At 38.8% G+C, this 24,618-nt stretch overlaps 3 protein-coding genes across 3 annotated transcripts in view; 2 read left to right on the top strand and 1 right to left on the bottom strand.

The window, feature by feature from the left end:
• LOC113237845 (elongin-B) overlaps nucleotides 1-24,618 on the top strand; it is a 131,954-nt gene that overhangs the window by 48,009 nt on the left and 59,327 nt on the right. The gene's annotated exons all lie outside the window — the stretch shown is intronic.
• Nucleotides 515-7,284, bottom strand: LOC113237827 (DNA replication licensing factor Mcm3). Its single transcript, XM_026474510.1, has 10 exons — nucleotides 7,156-7,284; nucleotides 6,797-7,074; nucleotides 5,279-5,453; nucleotides 4,782-5,020; nucleotides 4,289-4,528; nucleotides 3,826-3,990; nucleotides 2,793-2,991; nucleotides 1,756-1,904; nucleotides 1,121-1,211; nucleotides 515-763 (listed from the first exon to the last, which is right to left on the bottom strand). The coding sequence occupies exons 1-10, from the start codon at nucleotides 7,225-7,227 to the stop codon at nucleotides 515-517; spliced, it is 1,857 nt and encodes a 618-aa protein (XP_026330295.1). The 5' UTR covers nucleotides 7,228-7,284.
• On the top strand, nucleotides 9,622-21,413 carry LOC113237844 (esterase AGAP003155). Its single transcript, XM_026474537.1, has 5 exons — nucleotides 9,622-9,813; nucleotides 10,203-10,491; nucleotides 13,392-13,589; nucleotides 19,804-19,944; nucleotides 21,168-21,413. Exons 2-5 carry the CDS (start codon nucleotides 10,263-10,265, stop codon nucleotides 21,344-21,346), a joined length of 747 nt encoding a protein of 248 aa, XP_026330322.1. The 5' UTR covers nucleotides 9,622-9,813; nucleotides 10,203-10,262; the 3' UTR covers nucleotides 21,347-21,413.

Genomic DNA, 24,618 nt, shown 5'->3' with positions numbered 1-24,618 from the left:
ACCTGTAATGTTAGCGTAAGAGAAAGATAAATAAATAAATAAAAAAAAATAAATAAATATATACTTGTATTTATTTATATATTTATTGCATACGTAAGCAAATTAGAATTGAAATAGTCACATTAATTAAACTCTTCTTCCCATTCGTAAGGTAGATTCCCCTGAGAAGAATGAGTAAGAAACTGTACGAATTGCTCTTTGTAAATAAATAGATTAATTTTACAACTCCAAGGGCTTAACTCCGAAGTGCAAAACAAGTTTACAAAAGTTCGAATTCCTAAGTTGGATAATATTAAAAAAGTTTATTATAATACTAAAATGGCAGAAATATTTTTGGGCCTAATTCACCTAAGGACCTATTTAGGAAACGAACTTTTCTATTTTTATCTCATTTATGCAACGAACTTTTCTATTTTTATATAATTTAAGCAACGAACTTTTATATTTTTATCTAATTTAGGCAACGAACTCTCATATTTCTTTATCATTTAAGGAAAAAACATCTTAATTGGTCTTATAAGGAATTGGTTCCAAAAAGTTTATTTACCCTGGCCACGTCGCTGTCCATCATGTCCTGGTTCCTCAGCCGCGCGTACTCGTCGGCAATGGCGTCTGATGCCTCCTGAGTAAGCTTGGGCTTCATCAGTCTCGCGATGTGGATGTACTTGCGCATGAATTTTGTGGTGAGAATCTGATCCTTCTTGCTGCGAGTGTTGCCATGCAAAAGGGGGTCATACTTCTCGTAAATTGTGTCTCTTGCCTCCTACAAGTAAAACAAAGTGTTACAAACGACGAAACGCTTTATACCCGACTGAAACTCCTTTTATTGGACAATAAAATTCTACGTTCTAAATTCTACTTTCTTTATGACAGTTGCAGTGCCACGCAGAGCTTTAAACCGCAAAGATCTGAGGAACACTGCCAGTGTCCCCGTCACCCAGAGACGTAAGTTGACAAGTCCCATGTGCCTGTAATTTCACCAGCACCCTTACCCTTCAAAACCGGAACACAGTAATGCAAACATAGTCCTGCAAAGTTGTTGGAACCAGCCGTCTTGTCGTTGAGCTATCACCGCTTTTAAATCGCTACTCTGTAAACAGAATGGAGTAAGGCAATTTACCTCATTTTCATCATTATCAGGATTCTCTGTAGAGAGCATTTCCACTGAAGATCCCATTGGTAACACTTCACCGTCTTGCTCCTTGGGGTTTCTGAAAAACGAAATTGAGTTATAAATCGACGTGGAAAATTGTTAGGTTTCGTTTTTTTATAAAGCCCGGAACTAGGGAAACCCTGTATCGCGGGTGCCGTAGACACACATAAACAACCACAAATTACACCCAAACTAACGAGAGAAATAAATGTAGACCTTACAAATATTTCTCCCGGCCCGGGAATCGAACCGAGGACCTCTGCGTGGCAGTCCCGCATGGGAACCGTTCGGCCACGGAGGCAGTTTATATATGTTCAATCTCACAAATCACAATGCACATAACGGTTAAATTAAAAGCATCGAGTATATAACCAGAAATAGAGACAAAATTAGGGCTGGCAGGAATATCCATTCCTGGCAACTCATCAGGTAAATGGCCCTTATATGACTTTTAAATATCAACACTCGACGTCATAAATTAAATTAGCATTCAAATATAAAAAATCGCTTTGAAATCAGTCTATCTGTTTGGGAGCTACTTGAGTACCAGTTTGTAAGAAAGTTACAAGGACATGAAAGTCTAGTATGGCGTTGTGGTTTACCTGTAGCGATGCATCCTGAGCACGTGTTCGGAGATCATATTGTCGTGGTCTGCGTCGGCGATGTCCAGCATCACGAATAACAGGTCGAAACGTGATAGAAGAGAGTCTTGAAGACCAATGTTCTCCATCGGCGTTTTGTATTGGTCATACTGTAACAGGATTTAACGGAATAAAGTGACAGAGGGAGAGGTCCTACATCTTTTTTTTATAATATCAAGTGACGGGACGTAAGCTACACGCCTGTCCATAACAGTTGCAGTGCCACTGAGAGATGCTGCCACTGCGCCCGTCACCGTCAGACATAAGTTGACAAGTCCCATGTGCCTGTAATTTCAGCAGCACCCTTACCCTACAAAACCGGAACACAGTATCACTGACATTACTGCTTGGAGGCTGAAATAGGTAACGTGGCAGTGCTACCCTGGACGAACTCTTCCATAAGGAGCTCTACTACATCATAACCAGCTGCATCATGATGGAGAGCATTACTTACAAAATATTTTATTGACATCTTTGATCTGGGAACATGCACCTCCTACTCTTTAATAAACTGACTGATGCAGATTACACCTGCTAACAGATAGACTGCTAACCACTCTCCCAACTGAGCTAGTTTATAAATAATTTTTTATTTTATAATTTCAGCTAATAAAGGACTTGATTAAAATATCGTCGGGGATAGTGCAAATCCGTGCATGAAGCATTGGGAAAAGGCGCGTATCTGTTGTACTTCGTTATATCAATGGCTACTACTTTCATTTTTGTAGAGTAAGCATTAATTTGTTGCCTTTGGACTGATAACAATAGGATTCCAATCAATCACATTACAAGGATTTGATTTGGCACAAAATTGCCAAAATGGAAACTCATAATCCAAATCTATATAGTTACGCGTAATTGCACTATCCCCGACGATATCATGTTTTGACTATCTGAATGCCTCGAAAGTCTCGATTTTTCCCAGGATTTTCGACACTGAAAGCCCCCTAGTGCTCCGTAATATGTATGCAAGTGGCATGAATTACAAATACACTTACCCTGCCGTAAACAGGATTAGCAGCAGCCAACACAGAGCATCTGGCATTCAAAGTAGCGTGTACGCCAGCTTTAGCTATGGTGACACGTCCTTGCTCCATAACCTCGTGGATGGCTGTGCGGTCGATGTCAGACATTTTGTCGAATTCATCTATGCATACAACTCCGCGGTCTGCTAGCACCATTGCACCTGCTTCTAGTCTGAAAATGTAAATTTATGATCTATGAGGAATTTTCCAACCCACATTGAGTTGAGTTTCGCGGGGCTTTTCCTAAGCGGAAATGTTTGTTCCACAACCATGCTCGTCTGCAACGCAGAGGTCTCTGGTTTGGACCAAGAGAAATATTGGTATGGCCTATACTTATTTCTCTCGTGAGTTTGGGTGTAATTTGTGTGTCCATGACACCCGCAATACAGGGTTTCCCTAGTGCGGGGTTATGAGTGTGTGCGTTTCTAGCTAAGGCTGGCAACCAGTACGGCAATTTTGACCAGGGTTTGGAATAACGGTATTTTCAGGAACCGATGCCGTCAATTTACGGCATACTTACTACGGTATCAGTACTTGAGACACTACCGGTATAAATTATACTTGTATTTTCAAGAAATAGTGACACTGACCATATGGTATCGGTATCAATTATCTGGTATTATAAAGGTTTTTGTAACAACCGTTTATCGATGTATTATTCCGGAACTAATTAAACTAATTAATGATAATAAATGTGCATTTCTTCTGTTATATGTATATTCATATAATAAATGGATTTTAATAATTAACATTTACAGTCGCAGGTGAACGCAGCAAACTGCCTACAACACAGGCCGCGGGAACTGCTATAGAGTACCGGTACCTTTAGGTAAATAATATTCTTCCATTGGTACCGGTATTCAGGTATCGAAAAATACTAAATATTTTAACCAAGCCCTGATTTCGACTTTGTTTAAATTACCTAAAAATTAGCGTGCTTTGCGACCACTCTCAATAATCCATTACAATATTCCCGTAATTATACTGTCAATATTATTTTAAGTACCTTCTGTCGCCAGTTTCAGGGTCTGTAGTAACAGCGGCAGTAAGACCGACGCCTGACGACCCTCGTCCAGTGGTAGTGATAGCTCGCGGCGCTGTTTGTAGTACGTAGCGCAGGAGTTGCGATTTTGCCACCGATGGGTCGCCAATTAGAAGAATATTGATGTCACTACATATTTTGAAATAATTGAAATTTGGTATAAAACACAAACAATAGTGGGCCTAGGGAAGTGCCTTGAAGAACAACCTACGTCAGTAAAGTGTATTACAAAAAACTACCTATTTCTGTAAAAAATATATTACTATCATGTAAATCGACAAATGACCAAAGGATACTTACATTTTAATTATGTTATTCAAGATATTTCGTAAAAAAAAATGTGATCTACTCTGTCAAAAGCGTGACAAACTTCACACGTAACAAAAGATATTTGTTTTAAAGGTGTCAAAAACACATTTCAATTTACCCTCTAAGTCGTGTGCCATTAGGCAATATCTTCTCCATGCCACCCAATAGTAAACACAAAATCGCCTTTTTGATGTAATCATGTCCATGTATGGATGGTGCTAGTGATTTTGCGAGTAATTCGAACATGTCGACGGTAGTGCGTCTGGCGAGACGTTTGCACAGCTTTACTTCTTCCAATGTGATATTCAGGTTCATGTCCTTATTGATTTGGGTGATATTGTTTGCTATAAGTACTGTTCTGAAAAACGCACATTAAACTTGGATGAAATCTAATTGAATTTTTTGATTGCATTTGAAAAAAACTTACTATTTATTTTATATTTGTCCTCTGGTTTAAAAAGTTGTAACAATAAATAAGTACTTCGCCATCTTTCAGAACACGAATTTATGTTACTAACCTTGTATGAAAAGTTGCGGCTGACCATTTTAAATGGTAAGCATAGCCATAGACACAGTATCTAATACACTTTTGAGTTTTCAAAATGTCTCACCTGAATGTTCCAGCAGTGAAACTGCCTTGCTTTGAAGGCAGACATCTATAGTTCCCCACAATCTGTACTCTATCACCTGGCTTACACTTATCTACTAGATCGTCGTCACAGACCACATCTACGCTTCTGGGCAGCTGACCAGCTGGGGCTCGCTCTGGCATCTCCTGAACTGTCAGGGTCTGGTGATCTTTGTAGCGAGAGAGACCATATTCTGTTTCTAAGGGATTGCCTTCATCATCCTGACAGAGAAATTGAATTTTAGGATGTTGTATGCTTAATAATATACGTATGCGTCATGGGATCTATATCATTTTGTAGTTTTTAATTTGAACATTGAGTAAAGAAATAGTTAATTTTGTATTGAGTAGCAGGAGAATAATCTTACTGACTAAGCCAACAATGTTTGAAGATAACACTAACTCTAGATAATAATAATAATCTTATTTTATAGACTAGCTTATTATTGATTTCGATATACTTTCAAATCTAAATGTTACCTTAGTAGGATAAATAGCGGAAGTAGGAAACGCTTCAAAAGATGTTAAGTCCGTGTACTTCCTCTCCATGACTTTCTTAGTGGCAGGGCAGTAGTGTACACTGCGCACCACTTTAGGTCTCACTAAGGAGACCCTAGTCACTATTCCTTCTACACATATTAGGTTACCAAGATATCTGTAAAGATAAGAGCCATTTAGGCTTTTGGTTGCATTTAATTTAGAAGAATGTTTTAAAAAAAACCACATTAAGTTATTTGCATTTGTGTTCATTATTATACTGCCCTCGGAATGAAAAAAGGCACAACTGCTGTATAAAGTACGCATAGTTGTGCCTTTTTTCGTTACATGGGCAGTATAGAAGTAACGACATAATATACCACACAACCACACCAATTACCTGGTCTGAAATTAGGTTATCCCCTGTACTAGGAGTACTATAGCAACAGAATTTACTCTGGGCCACTAACGATGGGGTCTACTCCCATTCTCCATCCGACATCTGTCTGAAACAATTACTACTGTGAAATACTCAACCAAATCAAAGACAATGTCAACCATGAAGCTTCATTCTCATCATGCATCTTTTATTTTAGTTGAGTGTTAGAATTGAGAACGGAAGTAGACCCCCAGAACATCCAGACCAGAACCAATTTAGAAAAGTCCATAACCCAAATTGGTCCTACTGGGAATTGGACCGGGACCTCTTTGTCCAATGTGCAGTGCTATCCATTGGGCCACCATGGTCGTCATGAAATTCAAGGCGTGAGCAAACAACACATTACGAGTGGCATCCAAGTAGTCATCTGAGTGGACTTGATCCAAGCGTACTCATATAGCAAAACCCCTGCTTTACAATTGTAAATTTGGCTCCTAAATTTCATCTATGTACAAGTAGCCTAATACAATAGTAGATAAATTAAAAAGTAGAATAAAATAATAAATAGAATAAATAAATAATAAAAATAATAAACTTTACATAAAAAATAAAAAGTAGAATAAAATAATAAATAGAATATAAAAACTTACTGTATTTAGCAACAAGCTGGTAATTATATTCAAATGTCCATTATCATTTCATATTTTTTAGTAGCAGTAGAGCTCCTTGTGCAAGAGTTCATCCAGGGTAGTACTGCCACCTTACCTACTTCTGCCGCCATGCAGTGAGCATTACTGTGATTCGGTTTTAAGATAAATTTGTTTCAATATAAAAATAAGTTTTGAAGGGTAAGGGTGCTGGTGAAATTACAGGCACATGGGACTTGTCAACTTACGTCTCAGGGTGACAGGCGCAGTGGCAGTGCCCCTCAGATCCTTGCAATGTAAAACTCTGAGTGGCATAGTAATTGTTATGAACTAGCGTGTAGCTTACCATCAGGCGGACAACTAGTTCATCCCCTCACTTTATGTTATAAAAAAAATTTAAAAAATAATCAATGTAAAGTATTTCATTATTTTCACTAAAAGGTGTGAAGATGTTAAACACATCTAGTCTATAAATTTTTCTATTGAAAAAATCACCTTGAAGTCAAGCTCCTTGGAGTAACATGTTTGTTTCCAAAACTACCAGAGAATGCCACAAAGAACTCTTCCTGCTCCTTCGCGTAAGTAGGGTCAATAGACGACACGTAGTCTTTTAAAGCCTTTTGAAATGCGATTTGTTCCTCAAACGCGTTTTCAAGAAGGTTTTTAGCTCTCTCCGGGCTCTTCCTTCTGAGGTCGTTGACACTGACGATCAACCGCTGCGATTTATCAGCTATCATTTGCTTCACCTTCTCCATATAAATCCCTTGGTCCTCCTACAATGATTCAAGAACTCATGACATAGTAAAATTAAGGCCAGAAACAATGAATAGGTGCAAAAGGTTATGAACACTCACCTCATCATCGAGAAATTCAAGGTATTCCCTCTGTAAATCTCTGAGACGTTGATCAAACTCACCATCTTCCATTTTATTAGTGCAATATTCGCAAAAAACTTAATTAAATCAATGCAAAACGTAAAAAACTTGAAAACAAAACACCAAGCCGCAACTCTTGACAGTTACCTAGTTTTGGCGCCAAGTTTTATTTTTTTAATTTTTTTTTTCCCATTTGTTCCGTATGAAACAGGCGAAGGTCAGAGACCATACTGCCTCATGCCGATGGATGAGTTAATTGAAATATACGGTGTAGTCCTCGGTACCTCGATCTATTCCTAGGATGGAAAAAATATTCAGGCTCTTCTTGTAAATAGGGTTTTTTATTTGTGGCTTTGCTTTGACAGTAGATATGAGCGCCGCGTCGGCGCGCCACCGCCGCCGCGTTTTTCCTCGCGCCACCGCTGCGCCGCCGCGTTTTTCCTCGCGCCGCCGCCGCTTTCGATTCGATCAGGCGCTCCGATCGTACGCACGCGCACTCATCCGTATTGTGTATGTGAAAATGGTGACACCAAAAAATGACTTTTCCAAGATAAAACTTTTTTTTTATATAAAATGTAAGTTCACATTTGACCTCCATCTTTATTTTTTTTTCCATCCTCTAAGTCTCCATCTCACCTGATGGAAAGTGACGATGACGTCGACGATGGAACATGCACACCTAAATAATGCCCATTCACTTTCGCCTTGAAAAGGCCCAAGTTATAACGGTCTAGGAACAAGTCTGCAGGCAGGGAATTTCACTCCACCGCCGTTTGCCACATAAATGTGGAAGCGCAACGCTTCGTGCAAATCTTTGGAATATCCACAACATAGAGGTGGAACCCAAGCCTACGCCTAGTCCCGCAGTGATGGAAAAATGAAAGCGAAATTGAATCATGTAATTTTATCGCACACTCTCCGTGATATATCCTGTAAAAAAATAATATATAACGATAAGCTGGCAACTTTACGTCTGTGTTCAAGGCTCTACAGCTTCGCCTCCACTAATTCCGAGTCACCTATAAGCTTCTTGCCACGGTTACCAATTGAATCCAAGGTGGCCAGTTGGTATGTAGCAGAGCCATCTTAAAGGTGGCAGCAGTATTCCATGCACAACCGGACTTGTGCTTGGTACAGCTCAAAGTCAAAGATCATTATTTTATTCCATAGGTAAAATAAATTTACACTTGAAAACGTCACAATTAAGCTACTGCTCGTTCACTACGCTGACCTCCCTGAAAAGAACGAGCAAGAATTTCTAGGGATTACTCTTTTAAAATAAACTTAAATGCTATGGAATACACTTTGAATCAAATTTGTATGGATTCTGGAGCCGTGTCGTCTTTCCATACATCTTTATCTAACACGTAGTCTTCAATTTTGTAACATGACTCTTCAATCAAATTATTTTTTAATGTACTTTTTAAACTTAGGAAATGATAATCTTAATATATGCTCCGGAATCTTATTGTAAAAACGTATACAGTTCCCCATAAAAGAGTTGTTTACCTTGGTTAAACGAAATCGTGGTACCATGAGTTTGGACTTAGCTCTAATTATGGACATCTTCTTTCTTAATGAAATTATGTATGTTTTTACGGGCATATAAAATATTTGAGTAAATGTACTGTGGTGCCACGGTTATGATACCAGTCTCCAAAAACTTTTCTCTGAGAGGAACCCGAAAGCCTAGATGGTACACAGAACGAATCGCTGGTTTTTCCAATACAAACATGTTTGAATTTTTGAATTTGATTAGATTTGAATGTCTGCCGCTTTACCCCACATGAGAATCCCATAGGACATTATATTATTACTGTGGAAGTAACTAAAGTAAACCAGTCTTGCAGTACTAACATCGGTAAGCTCACGTATTCTGCGGACTGCGTATGCAGCAGAGCTTAATCTGTTGGCCAGGGAAGATATATGTGGAAACCATTGAAGTTTACTATCTAAGGTCACTCCCAAGAAGACTGCTTTATTAACAAGGTCAAACTTTTCTCCGTTTATTTCTATGCTTGGACTTATCGATTTTACGTTAGGTAATTCAAATTTAGCACATTTTGTCTTGTTGGCATTAAGCAAGAAATTGTTAGCATTAAACCAATATACTACCTTAGAGAGGGTATCATTAACATGGTCATAGTTAATGTCATGTCTGTCTGTTTTAAAAATCAAGGATGTGCCGTCAGCAAACAACACTATTTCGCAAGTTGATATGCCCCAGAGATCTTCACTTTTTTTAACATATATTAATTTAAAAGTGTTTACGATGTCTGCGGATTAGCATGACGCCTATAGTATATTCATCTCTATTTCTCCCATTCTATATACATACATATATTCTGTATACATATATTCTATATCACACATTATTATCGCACAAATTTGTGTTATGCAAATACGGAATCGAACGTCGACGCGCGCCGCCGAGCATTACTTGGGCGCAATGAGGCATCAGACGCCGACCACACTGTGATCCACAAATCAGAAAGATTTAGTAGCTGTGATCTCGGCGCACTAATGCGAGTATCGTCGCGCGTTGACGTGCGTCTCCAGGCGGTGTGCTTGAAAAACAGGACGCGATGCGACGCGACGCAACGCTTCGACTCTGCGCCAGTGTGAGTTGAGCCTAAGGTATACAGTCTCAAATTCTAGAAAATCTTTATCAAAAAACGAAAAATCTTTTGACGTTTATAGGTTAAAACGATATTAATTGTCTATGGTAATTGTTGTGTTTATGTGTTGGTTGTCGGTGTTTGTATCACTTCGTTATTTGTTTTCAACTGAGTACTCCCGTAGTCCAACTTACCAACACCGGTTAATGTCCTATTAGAGCTTAGCGAAAATTTTTTTTTTGTTTCGTTTTTTTTTCTTTCAACTGTGACATTGGCAAAATCATCAGTTCTCATATTGATGGAGCCATAAAAATAAAAAGTGAAGTGAAGTTATTTGTTTTGTATTAAAAAACAATATTATTGCTATAACTGGTGAAGAAAAACTTACTCACAATTAGATTTTTACAGCTCAACGTTTTACGCATCCAAACATTTTCTTTACCGCGTAAATACGGGAGTATTCAGGTTATGTCGGAACACAATTCAAATTCTAACCAATCCGTCCCGGAAAATAACAAAGAGAAGGATCCAAAGCGTCCAAAGTTGAAGATTCTCGCATTTCACGGGTACCGACAGAATGGCGCAGTGTTTCGGTCGAAGATAGGGTCGTTCCGCAAAGCTGTGTCGAAGTACGCGCAGATAACTTTTTTTTCTGCTCCTCATAGGGTTTATAATGAAGACGGAGGGGGAGAAGAAGGTAAAGAAATGATTTTTTTTACTGCAGATACAAAGTTCATGTTCTTAATTTATTAGCATAAGAAACCATAGAAACATCTACCTCTAATTTATTGGTGGTGTTATTGACACTTTTTCTTCAAGGCTGTCAAGAAGTTACTGCTGAAACTCTCTCTGAGTGTGCCACTCAGCTTTATTCATTCCATGGGTAAAATTTTTGACTTAGGAAATGATAATCTTAATATATATTCTACTGAATCTTATTGTAAAAATGTATAAGGTTCCCCATAAAAGAATCGGTTACCTTAGTTAAACGACACCGTGGTACCATGAGTTTGGACTTTTCTAACGTTAATGTTATGGATATCTTCTTTCTTAATGAAATTATGTATATTTTTATGGGCATACAATATATTTGAGGAAATGTACTGTGATGCTACAGTCATGATACCAGTATCCTTAAACTTTTCTCTGAGCCTAAACAAACACAGAATGTATTGCTTGTTTTTGCAACACAAATATGGTTTTTATATCTGCCATTTTACCCCACATGAGTCTTGATATTTGGTGCAACGGGCTGGTATCCGCAACTCGACGACAAAGCGCCTATTTTGCGTGTGTCATGAGTCACGGTTAGAAACTTTCCAAAACTCTATTACAAAGATATGAAACGTTCTGAACCTGCTTGATAAACCTTGTGGACTATATAGATCCTTCCACCCTGCTAAGTTAGCTACAACAAAATATTTTTACAAATGTAGTCAGCAATTTGATAATTATTAAAAATATACATAATTAATGATATTCTTGACTGACTGTAACCATCTATGATCTACAGGTATTAAATCAAAGTATCATTCAAATATTATCACTCTGCAAAATGAAAAAAATCCAAGTAAAAGTCTATCAAACCTGGTAGCTAAGAAACTACAGTGGAATGCATTAAACTCAACTTGGATATGGAAAGAATGAGTTTAGATTAAGTTGCTAGCAGCCATAAGGAAATTCTTTGCCAAGAAAGAAGCATTATCTCAATAGAGCCAGGTCTGTTTTAATGTAATCTAAATACATACATTGTTTTTTGTTGTTTCTTAATCCTGGTGAAGGATTTCCAAAGTTGCCAGGTTACTGTATCTAGGTAGAGTTGTTTAATCTACTTTAGAATGCAGTGTAATGATCAATAGACGACCAAATACTACTGTATGCCATATACTATTTTAATGTACTCAAGAGAAATAGATAGGTTAATTAGAAAACAACATTTATTTTTTTTACTTTCCTTGATGACACGTGGCATATTTTTATTTTGATTTTAATTACTATACAGTACTTCTATTTTCTCATTGTCTCTCAGCAAACTTTGTGTTTCAGCTGTCATCGGGTTTTATTCAGTTGCCCTTTGCCTTTGGTACAGACCAGATGCTGTCAGTTGACTTCGAAGTATATAGAGTTGCTATAATTTTTTTTTATTAATTATACAATGGGATGAAAGCCGTAAAGGTCACAGGCACAACAGATAATTTACAGTGTGTACTTATATTTTTTACAACAAGCTGATACATAAAGAATAGAATAGAATAGAATATCATTTATTTCTTGTAAATATGGTAAGTACAATATAAATTAGATGTTACAAATTGAAATAGAGTTCAGCATATTTTGCCAACAAGCGGCATAGAAATATTTCAATAGTCATAATAATTGTGATGAAACATGTCAAATATAAAACTTATCAAAAATACAATTAAATGTCAGAAATTAATAAAAAAAATAAATTATAATATTAAAATTAAATTGTCACAAGTTATCATGCAGGAAATCACTGACATTGTAATAACATTTTTCAATCATGACCATGGGACCTGTAAAGGGCCCGAAACGTCGGTTTGTTTGAAAAAACAAATATACGCGATTTAAATCCGGAAAAATAGTTTCATTTCCTATGTGTAACAATCGCGAAAACGTAAGAAGCTGATACATTCAATAAAGAAAACAAGGGTTATTTTCAAAAAGTCCAAAAACGTGTTTCTTTAGCTTGTAGTGTTTCAATCAGAACAGTAAAGAATAAAAAAGATATTTTAGTTCCTTTTGAACCATTGTTGCAATTGGACAACTACAATTGGACAATTTTATAATAAATACCTGTTCGAGCAGCACGGAAAGTGATTATTTCATTAATAGTGAACATATTAACATAGCAGATGAATGTGTTGAGATACGGACTGAATTGAAATGATTAATAACCGAAAAAATATTTATTTTTAGCTACATTAAGGAAGCACACTTTATTCACAAAAATACAAAAATATTTTTGTTAACTTGCATAATGACATGGAGTAAATGTTATTAAAAATAGGGAAATAGTTTTACAGCTCTGTACAGTTCACACGGAAATAAAAGCAAAACAATGATAAAGTATGTTGTTCAAAATTCAAATGATTATAGATTTTAAATCAAATAATTAATGGGTACGGAAATTAATATTCGTGTGCATTCGGAAATCTGATCATAGATATGATATGACATTGAGAAAATAGAAACACTAATAATATATCGTCAGCTTAGTGCAAGAAATCATTAATTGCCTCATAAATTATATGGCAATAATGACTTCTTGCAAATAAGCCGACGATATGATCTTAGGGCGCATTCAAATTAGACGCTTATAGAAGCGCTGCTACTAATTTTCGTACATTATTTAGAAGCACAGTTGCAGCGCCACCATTGTGACCCGCGCGCGTCACTTCTGCAGTCACAATTAGTGAACTAAAGCTACTAAAGCGTTTCTACAAGCGTCTGAATTTGAAGGCTTATAGTGTGTAGACAAATAAGCAGCATTCTGACTGTATCACAACTGCTGTCATAAATATTGCAGTTCACATGACTATTGCACCTTAAAGTGGTAAATTAATCTCCTTCCAGATGGCCGATCTTGGTGGTTCAATGCAGAAGACAATACCTTCAGTGGGAAGTGCCTCGGAGGGCCAGCTCTCGGGTTCGAGGATACTCTCAAGCTGATTGAAAAGACGGTTGCCGATTATGGACCTTTTGATGGATTTATGGGATTTTCACAGGGTGCTTGTTTGGTTGGATTGTTAGCAGCTATGCAGCAGAAAGGATGTAAGTTATTTATTTATTTTATCTTTAATTCAGACAACAGAGTCCATACATTTTCGTTAGTTACAGTTTTCTTAAAGGCTATGTTAGTAAAAAGAAAAAACGTTGCTATTAGATGATTGATGTTATTATTACATTATTATTAGGATGGCTTCATTCGGGGCATATGTAGCCCCTCATCACTGCGACCATCAGCTGATCTATTGTGATCACGACTAATTACAGTTCGGAGCCAAAGCCGACAGCATTGAAGAACTGAAGGACTTTCCTGGCTCCGACAGATTTAATGTCCTCTGGTTGTGGCATGTGCCTTCCCAGTAAGGAGCTTCGTACGCCAATCAGGGGGTAACATTGGATTAGAAAATTTTGGGGGTTAAGTAGCTCGCGTCCGTAGGCTGTGTACCCTCGAGACCCTACACGTGACCCCTGGGTGGTGCCAAATAAGCTACAAACTCCGGTGGTAGACCTTGGTCGTGGCTGGTGACCACCCTCTGGGCGAAGCCTAGCCGCCAAACAGCTATAGCTGTGTTCCGGCTTGACGCCCAGAGTAGCCGCTCTAGAGTGAAGGGTCTGTACAGTTGCACTGCACTGATTTGGTTGATCTCGGGGCTCCCTTGTTGTTGCGCTGGGAACCTAGACGCGGAGGGTAGCGGGATCCGAAGCACGGTGCTCCGCTGGCCGACCGCAGGTAGTAGGGGGCCCAATTAGCTGATTAGCCTCCAGTGAAAGGCTGCCCCGCCAACTCGCGAAAAATCCCGGGGTGCTCCATCGTGCCGGTTGGCGACCGGATGAAAGGACCCGATGGCCACTCCCGGGGGGGTTCGGGCGTCCCCGCGCGCTCCAGTCTAGTTTCCCATCGGCGTACCATATAGGGTATGTGCCGCATGACTTTCAGTAGTAATGTCTCGTACAACTGCCTTCGCTCTCCCCATTCACTCTAACCCTAATATGAAAAGGTCAAGAAAATTGAGGAAGGCTAAACAGCGGATGCACGTCCTTTCACTTAAAGTGCACCTCTCGAACATCCGAGGTCTGCACTCCAATCTCTCATCTGTCCACCACCATCTTGAGACTGAAAGGCCTCACATGCTCTTCCTCACGGAGACCCAAATTAGATGTCCTTCGGACACGGCGTATCTGCATTACCCAGGTTACATTCTGGAGCACAAATTTAAGCAGCGCGCTGGTACCTGCGTTTACGCTCGTGTTGACATCTGCTCTAATCGTCTCCGTGACCTTAAAGACCCCGATCTCTCTGTAATGTGGGTTCTGGTAGACACTGGACTGGAACAAATTGTCTACGCCAGTGTGTATCGGTCGCATTCTGGAGACCCGGAGACGACTAGGCTGTTCAACCATCTCTGCAGCTCGGCGGAAACAGTCCAACAACGGTATCCTAAAGCACAACTTGTCTTTTTGGGGGACTTTAATGCCCATCACCAGGAATGGTTGTTCCCATACCAAAAAACCGACCACGCTGGAAGAGAGGCGCGGGCATGTGCTCTATCACTAGACCTCACCCAGCTGGTGAGTTGCGCTACCAGGGTACCGGACGTTGACGACCACACAGCCAATTGCCTGGATCTTCTGCTGACAACCGATCCAGACCGCTACCAAGTATCGGTCTCATCCCCACTAGGGACATCCGATCACTGTCTGGTGAAATCTGTATCTGTCTACTCCCCGCCCGATCTCAGTACGGGAAGTACTAGGAGGATGTGGCGATACAAGTCAGCTGATTGGGATGCGATGCGGCATTTCTTTGCATCTTATCCCTGGCGGCAGCTGTGCTTTCTTCTGACGATCCGACGTGCTGCGCGTCTGCCGTCTCTGAGGTGATTATTCGGGCTATGGAATACTTTATTCCGTATTTCGAAGTCTCCTCCAGCGGCAAAGCTCGCCCTTGGTTTAACGCTGAGTGTGCTTCTGCGGAAACGCTAAAGCAATCTGCGTACCAGGCTTGGGCTGATGCTCGAGATCGCAAAGCACCGGAAACCCTCCGTCTGAAGAAAGCCTTTAATAAAGCCGCTAGATCCTGCAAAAAAGCGATACAGAAAGCTCGCTTCGGCCATATTAGTCGTATTGGGGTCAGGTTAGCTTCATACCCATCAGGGAGTAAAGCATTCTGGTCACTCGCTAAATCGGTCGAAGCGAATTTCTGCAGGTCATCCCTTCCGCCTTTAATGAGAGATGACGGATCGCTGGCTCATACCGCTCAAGAGAAAGCAAATCTTTTTGTTTCTCTTTTTGCTTCCAACTCCCGTCTTGACGCTACTTTGCAAACACCACCTACACTACCTCGATGTGACTCGGAAATGCCCGAAATCACTATCCGTCAAAAAGAGGTGTTGAAAGCTTTACGCAAATTAGACGTCAACAAAGCCAGTGGCCCTGACGGAGTCCCAGCGATTGTCCTGCGGAACTGTGCACCCGAGTTGTCTCCGGTGTTGACTCGCCTGTATCGCCTCTCTATGAGTTCTGGACAAGTCCCGAAATCCTGGAAGCTTGCAAATGCACAGCCTGTACCTAAGAAAGGTAGTCATGCCGACCCATCTAATTATCGACCTATCGCAATCACCTCCATACTCTGTAAGACTATGGAGCGCGTATTGAACAGCCGTCTCCTTGGATACCTCGAAGATAACGATCTCCTCAGTGATCGACAATATGGTTTTCGCCGTGGACGATCTACTGGGGATCTTCTTGCGCCACACATTTATGGAGCGAGGTTGTCGAGAAACGCGGTGAATCGCTTGCCGTGTCTCTCAACATATCAAAGGCCTTTGATAGGGTTTGGCATGATAGCCTGTTAAACAAGCTTCCAGCTTACGGAATTCCTGTTGGCTTTTGCACATGGATTTTCTGAAGGATAGGTCAATCCGTGTAGTTGTAGATGGTTACTCGTCTGCTCCTCATGGTATAAATGCCGGTGTACCTCAGGGATCTGTCCTCTCCGCCACTCTATTCTTGCTGCATATCAACGACCTGCTGCTGATGCCCGGTATCTTTGGGTACGCAGACGACAGCACAGTGGCGGTGAGTTATGTGCCAGACGCCCGAGACAACAGTGAAGAGATCCGGTGTAAGCGAGAGGCGATGGTCACCCGGTTGAACCTGAGTCTGAAAGCTGCTTCCGACTGGGGAGATGCTAACAGAGTCAGGTTTAATGCGGCTAAAACACAGGCGTGTCTTTTCTCATCAAAACGGAGTCCCCTACACCTTACTCCGACTTTCCGAGGTGTATCCGTGCCGATAAGGGACCACCTTGAGCTACTTGGTCTGGACTTATCATCCAACCTCAACTTTGGGCGATACATCGAGTGCTTGGCAAAAACTGCTGCCAGAAAACTAGGCATACTTTTCAAGGTCAGGCGGTACTTCACACCTGAACAGCATTTAAATCTATATAAAGCACAAGTTCGATCCTGTATGGAGTACTGCTGCCACCTTTGGGACGGCTCTGCCCAATACCAGTTAGCTGCCTTGGACTCGGTGGAGCGTAAAGCAAAGAGACTTATTAAAAATAATCCTCTTGTGGAGTCGAAGCTCCAAAATCTCGATCATCGCAGAAAAGTAGCCTGCTTGTCGGTTTTCTATCGGATACATTTCGGGGAGTGTGCGCAGGAACTTTTCAATTTGGTTCCGCCCTCACCGTTCCTCCTTCGGTCGACTAGAAGGTCCGGAGCACTCCATTCTTATGTCGTTGATATTCCACCTATTCGCACTAAGCGCTTTGCTTCCTCCTTTCTGATGCGTACGGCAAAGGAATGGAATGCTCTACCGGCATCTGTATTTCCCGAAAAGTACAATTTGGGGCTATTCAAGGCTAGAGTGAATAGGCATTTTTTAGGCAAACGCGTCCCATCGTCGGTCACATCGTCGCTTAACATCAGGTGAGATTGTGGCCAAGCGTGTGTCTATTATATATATATACAAAAAAAAAGAAGATGAGCAGGAGTTTCGTCCGCCTCGTGGCAGAATCTACACTCTCTGTTCTCTCTCTGCCCAATATTTGACATGTGCTTGTTCAAGCCACAGTGTTCTGTTAAGACTCGCATGAGTATTCTCATGCCATTCCTATCCAATGACAGAGCTTCTCTATAGTGTTTGGCACCGTAGGCAGCGGGCTTTTGATTGCTCAAGACCCTTACTCTGTAGCCACACTTCCCGGGAGACTTGTGTGCTCTCGTTCAGCAGAGAGAGCTTTGCCAGGCTGTATGATATCCCTATAAAGGTTCGGGTCCAATAAAGGCTTCCCTAGCACCAACCTTTGCCAGTTCGTTTGCTGCCTCATTTCCCTCGACGTCAGAGTGACCTGGAACCCAGCGCAGGACCACTTTATTCCTTTCCCCGAGAGCATTCAGTATAGTCATGCAGTTCTCTACAATCCTCGATGTTTAGGCGATTGAGGTTAGTGGATGTAGAGCGGCTTGACTATCTGACTTTATGTAAATATACTTGTTAACATAGCTTCTCTTCAGATATAAATCCGCTCAAGCAATTATGACGTACAATTGGGCTCGAAAGATAGAGGAGTGTCGTCCCAAATTCAGCTTATAGCTGAGCCTGGGTCTCACGGGTTGGGTTGGGTCCCATCTTAGACCTATCAGTATACCAAAGTAGGCTACCATCCTTCCAGGTAAGACTGTTGGTTTTCCAGTCTTCCCTGGTTGGAAATTCTACCTGGTAGAGTTTTTTAAAGTTTTGCTTGGGAAGCATAACATCAGAAGCCATTCCCAGAACAGAAATAATAATAATATCTAAAGTAGTTGATTGGTTTGCTGTTAATAACCTACTTCTTAATGAGAAAAAAACAAATTGTGTGAAATTTACATTACCCAATGTTAGAGAGTCGGTTACAAACATTGTAGTTAGAAACGAAAAATTGAATCTTGTGGATACAGTTGTATTTCTAGGTATAACGTTAGATGCTAAATTGCAATGGGGTCCCCGTATAAGTAAGTTATCAAAACGGCTCGGCTCTGCAGTGTACGCGATTAAAAAAATAAGGAAACTTTCAGACGTCGAAACCGCTAGATTGGTTTACTTCAGCTACTTTCACAGTCTAATGACATACGGCATTTTGCTTTGGGGTAATGCCGCCGATATCAACAGAATCTTTGTCCTGCAGAAACGTGCAGTTAGGGCAATTTACAATCTGGGCCCCAAAGTATCTTTGAGAGATAAGTTTAAGGAAATTAACATTCTTACACTAGCCTCACAGTACATTTATGAGAATGTAATTTATGTTAAAAGGAATAGTAATTTATTTATGAAAAATAGTGACAGACATAACATTAATACGAGGAATAGAAATAAACTAGCTTTTCTTGATAGTCGTCTTCACAAAGTCAAAAAATCATTTAAGGGGCAATGTATACGCTTCTATAACAAGATTCCGGTTGATATACAAAATTTGCCTTACACGAGGTTTAAAACTATAGTGAAACAAAAACTTTATACTAAAGGTTATTATACAACTTCTGCGTACTTGGATGATAAAAATCCGTGGTAGTAACCCGTTTAGCTCATGGAGGTAGTCTCGATCTCTGATGTTTCAAATAATAAAAAAAAATATTGTAAATGTTATTTACAAAGAGCAACCCCTAGAGTTTCTTGCTCATTCTTCTCAGGGGAATCTGCCTTACGAATGAGCGGTAGAGTTTAATATTGTGACGATTTCAAGTGTAATAATGCTTACCTATGAAATAAAGATTATTTTGAATTTGAATTTGAGAATGCTCCAGAATTGAGTCCTGGATTGATCTCAATGTCTGGGAGAGCCGTCTGGTCCTTAACTTGGTGGTGAGCCTGTACATGCTGCAATATATGCAGGGGAGTCAATACATTGTTAATATAATTAAGGCCATTATATATACATATAATGTAATATGAATGCTTTTATAGCAATAGCATAGTTGTACTATGCAGTTCAAATACACTGCCACGGGAGACAGTACGCACATGTCCATTGGCTACAATTGTGTTTGTGAGCTAGTCTCGATATTACTGTACATGTCTAAAGGCAAAAAGCAAATTATTCAGCAAAGGTTGAGCAGAATCTAATGCTTGAATGAACACATATAATAGAGAATTTAGCATATTCGTATTTCAGTTTCAAATACCACATCTTTATGTATCAATGTAACTAATTTTACATTCATTTAGTGTTTCTTGACTTGATAAATACATTTTGTATTTATTTTCTGTCATTCAGATCTACCATACACATTCAAGTTTGCAATCTTTGCGTCGGGCTTCAGATCAGGCAGTCTTGTTCACAAAGGATTCTATGACGAAGACGTTAACTTGCCATCACTACATGTCTATGGAGAAAGTGATTCAATTATACCCAAAGGTAATAACAGGATTTACTAATAGAAAAACGTCCAACAAACTTTCAATAGTACTTAAAAGCTTATTTTATAGTAGTATAGATATAAAGCCTATGTATATATTGATAAAGAGTTCACTCAAATTCAAATTGAAATGGAGAATGGGCAAAATGCAAAGTTCCTAATTCCAGGTCCTAACCTGGAATTGGCCACGTCAAAAACAGTTTTTTTTATTCTTTACATTAAGACAAACAATATTTAGAATGGGGCCAGAGTCATAACTTTTTATGTAAAAGAAATTATGACCAATATGAAATAAAAAATTAACACTTGTCGGATTATTAACAAAAATTCCTTTACCTGCTAGATCACTTACAATCTTTGGTATAATAAAATAAAATAAAGCCTTGTGAACTCATGGCGCCGCGGTCTAAACTGCCCCTCCTCCGTCCCCTCTTATGTGCCTGCCTCTTGTGTGGCCAGAGCATTAATCTTACAGGTCCCAAAAATTTTATTATTATATTTATTTTATTTTATTTAATTCCTTTTTTATTTTTCAAGTATATACGTGAAATAACTCCTCTCAAAAATTACTGGACCGATTTTTTTTATGCCCTGTCAACCTCCGTCTCACCTGATGGAAATTGACGATGAGGTCGACGATAGAGCATGCACACCTAAATAAAACCTATTCACTCTCGCCTTGTGAACGCCCAAGTTATACTGTTCAGGGAACAAGTATGCAGGCAGGCAAATACCGCGAAATTCATGATTTTCATTATAGTACCTTTATTCTACAGTTTATAGAACTCTTTAAAAACTTAAGGTGCTATAGTACTTGCTATATTTGGCCTGTCATCATGTCATAGAAAATATACTCGCCACACAAATAAAATTCCAAGCAGAAATTCATATTAAGTATCAACATTTCGAAACCTTATCGACTTAAGTGTTGGTGCCCATAACGTTTTTGATTGCAATGATGCCATCTATTGATTGAAAGTGGTTTTTGAAGTGTCTTCTTCTCTTCTTTATAATGTTGTAGCTCCATCGATACCATCGAAAATTCTGCCAATGTCGAGTTAAAGCGCTAGACATCATACTCAAGTCCTGACTTGAACATTGAGTAGAGTTCTGGAATACGACCCTTACACAAGTTGTTTTTTTTTACGGCACAACAGAGATCTTTGATTGGAAGAAATGGACAATTCTTTTTTTTATTAAGTTGTATTTTTTTTATTTCCAGAAATGAGTGAATCCCTCATCAATTTATTTATAAACCCAGTAGTGGCTGAACATTCTGGAGGCCATTACGTAGCCTGTTCAGGATCCATCAAAGATGCCTACTTGGACTTTTTACACGATAGATACGAAGATGTCTTAGAAGATAAGGATATAGAAAATTCTCCTGATAAGAGTTCTTAACATATAATTTTACGATTGTATGAAAAATTATATGTGATGCGTGTAAGAGATTGTGTGTTAATAAAATATTTGTTAGATAACCTAATCCTTCATTTTAGCAGTCCTTTATTTTAAATAACATACCGCTTGGATGAATGAATAACTTATTATGTATATTAGCTTTCACAGTGAAACACTATCTTACTTTGGGTTAATTTACAAATCGTCTATGCCACTATACTATAAACTAAAAAAGTTGTTTGTGCTATTGGGAGTAGACCAAAGATGGAAATAATCTCAGTACAGAGTACTAAAAAAACCGACCTCAAAAATACGTGGAATTACATATAGTTTTATTGAAATCGGTTACCGGAAAGTGCGCAAACCCGGATTCATCCCCTAGTTCGCCACTATACGGGACTTGACACAGGAGATAATAAAAATCGGTTTTCACTACTCAAAAGTATATTGAGAGAAAAACGCCTTGAATTAAAGAATAGCAAAATCAACCATTAAAATAATTGCTCATTCGCTCAATCCGCCATTTTCGCTTTGCACGATGAGAACATGCCAATTTATCTCGCTCAAAATTTCGAAAATCGTAGAAAAAGTAAAATCTTCCATTTATTCTTTTTCTCTTCTACAATAGTTGTTTTTTAATTGCGTCAAGTTTTTTTATAAGGAATAAATTTTGTAATAGTAGGTAAACTTCTGTAGTACTTAAGGGATTCATTAGATTTAATTACACTTTCCTTGCATTTGTCGTTCCACCAAGGTATGGGAGGTCTACTTTTATATTCTGTAGTTTTAGAAAATTCGGAAATGCACTGAGATTTCAGTGTGCAAAGAACTTCGCAAAAATTTTCATATGAGTTAAGGGGATCAATAGGATCAGGGACCACTTTATCAAAATATGTTTTAGAAATCATTGTAGTAGATGATCTATTGAAAAATGGTATTATACGAGAGAGTAAGTCTAGTTATGCGAGTCCGATTTTGTTAGTAGATAAACCTGACGGTACAAAGAGACTGTCGGGCATTAAATATAGTCACTGTGAAAGAAAAATATCCGATGCCATTAGTCGACGATTTGATTGACCTATTGCATGGTTGCAAATATTTTACGTCGCTTGATTTAAAAAGTGGTTATTACCAAATTAAAATAAATCAGTCTTCCATACCCCAAACAGCGATCATAACTCAGGATGGACACTGTGAGTTTGTTAGAATGCCCTTTGGCCTGTGCAATGGACCCGCAGTGTTTCAAAGACTTATGAATACGGTGTTGGGTAGACTTTGGTTTGACAAAGTAATATGTTATATGGACGACGTTTTAATTGTTACAAAGACTTTGGAAGAAAATGTCGATTGTTTGTGGCAGTTCTAGATTTATTTCAAACAAATGGACTCACTATAAATTTTGATAAATGTTTTTTTAAACTTTTATTGAATTGATATTCAATTATTTTTTGTGAAATTACTCCACTAGTTTGTTATAATATTATTAATTCTATATATATTTTATTAACACAAAGATCGAATGAACCTAATGATCCCCTTAACTCATATGAAAATTTTTGAGAAGTTCTTTGCACACTTTGACAAATTAATTTATAACAGAGCTGATTGGTCCAAATATGATGAGTCATATTTGGACCAATCAACTCTGTTATAAATTAATTTGTCAATAGGAGGGTTAATATTATGTCGATCGTAATGGTAATTTCTGTTAAAGTTGGAAAATGATAACTACCCACATTATTATCATGGACTGACCATTTGCAAAGAGGGGTAATACATGGGCTAGCGACAGAAATATCAATAGCCGACGGGTTACGGTTCGGATAATTTATAGTAGTAACATCTTCGTTCAATATACATAAATCTAAGTCATCTAGAATCGAATACAACTGTTCACCGCAACGTTTAGTGACGAGCATCCGAAAGCAATATGATGAGCATTAAGATCTACCGCCATAAAAATGGACGAGGGTAGATTTTGTATAATATTCCTTAACTTATTTATTATTATTTCACCTGAGGGTGGACAATAGATACAGAGGATGGATATACTACCGGACGGGGTAGTTAGAGACAACGCTATAGTTTGTATATCTTCATAGAAAATGGTTGGCAACAAATTATATTTAAAATATGGTTTTATAAGTCCGCTCCGAAGTGAAATACTTGCCATCTAAGTTGACTTTGCCATCTAAGTGACTACGGAACTGAACGTCACAAGAGATGTCTACACCAAGGATCCCGATGCGCCTAGCGCCTCCGAGAATAGTGTTCTATGGCGCCTTCCATGTTGTATGCTCTAAGATGCTCTTGTATGCTCTGTAATAAGCAACTGACGCCTTCTCTCACAAACTTAATTAATCTGTCGATTGAAAAAGGCATATTTCCCGAATTGTTAAAAATTTCTTTAGTGAAACCAATCTATAAAAAAGGCGCAAGAGCATGCATTGAAAATTATCGACCTATAACTTTAATCCCCGTGCTGTCCAAAATATTTGAGAAATGCATGAAGAAGAGGCTGCTAAGTTTTATTAATAAGCACAATATAATCAAACAAGAGCAATGCGGGTTTCTATCGAAAAAATCTACTACACTGGCTGCATTTCATCTTGTACGTCAGATAGTGGAGAACACTAATGCAAAAATACCTACAACGGTGATATTTTTTGACATGACTCGCGCGTTTGACTTTGTATCTCATGACATTTTGCTGAAAAAACTAAATAATTTAGGTATTAGAGGCGTGACTCTTAACTGGTTAGCTTCCTATTTGGAAAATAGGAAGCAAGCTGTAGATATAAAACATTTAAATAAAAACGTCTGTGTTGTATCAGCAAGATCGCAATATAGAGTCAATGCGTGTCGTGTCCCGCAAGGTAGTGTTCTCGGGCCATTATTATTCTTGCTCTACATAAATGACCTACCAGAGGTTACACGACACAAATGCATATTATTTGCAGATGATATTTCAGTCGTAATTCCGTACAAAAATGACATAATTAACTACGAATTAGACATAAACAATTCAGTACATGTAATAATAAATTGGCTTAAACTTAATAATTTGACTGTTAACTTGACTAAAACTAAATTCATTCAATTTAGTACAAATCGACAAACAAAAATGAACCTTAACATAAATTACAAGGATGTCAATATTCAGGAGGCAGACTCTACAACATTCTTAGGCGTGAAAATAGACAGTAGTTGCAACTGGTCACAACACGTCGAGTCACTGGTACATAAATTACATCGATACGTATACGTCTTAA

The sequence above is a fragment of the Hyposmocoma kahamanoa genome, unplaced genomic scaffold (assembly GCF_003589595.1).
Source record: "Hyposmocoma kahamanoa isolate Upper Pololo Valley unplaced genomic scaffold, ASM358959v1 94, whole genome shotgun sequence".
Taxonomy (NCBI): Eukaryota; Metazoa; Arthropoda; class Insecta; order Lepidoptera; family Cosmopterigidae; genus Hyposmocoma; species Hyposmocoma kahamanoa.
This window is presented reverse-complemented; position numbering and strand designations above follow the sequence as displayed.

What these genes read in the sequence shown, in the direction of transcription:
- LOC113237827 (XM_026474510.1), bottom strand. Translation starts at nt 7,227, where the DNA reads ATGGAAGATGGTGAGTTTGATCAACGTCTCAGAGATTTACAGAGGGAA. An exon ending in CCTGAAACTGGCGACAGAAG is followed by an intron (nt 2,992 to 3,825) that starts GTACTTAAAATA and finishes TTACATTTTCAG; the next exon opens with ACTAGAAGCAGGTGCAATGG. An exon ending in CTGATAATGATGAAAATGAG is followed by an intron (nt 764 to 1,120) that starts GTAAATTGCCTT and finishes TTTTACTTGTAG; the next exon opens with GAGGCAAGAGACACAATTTA.
- LOC113237844 (XM_026474537.1), top strand. Translation starts at nt 10,263, where the DNA reads ATGTCGGAACACAATTCAAATTCTAACCAATCCGTCCCGGAAAATAAC. An exon ending in AGACGGAGGGGGAGAAGAAG is followed by an intron (nt 10,492 to 13,391) that starts GTAAAGAAATGA and finishes ATCTCCTTCCAG; the next exon opens with ATGGCCGATCTTGGTGGTTC. An exon ending in TGATTCAATTATACCCAAAG is followed by an intron (nt 19,945 to 21,167) that starts GTAATAACAGGA and finishes TTTTATTTCCAG; the next exon opens with AAATGAGTGAATCCCTCATC.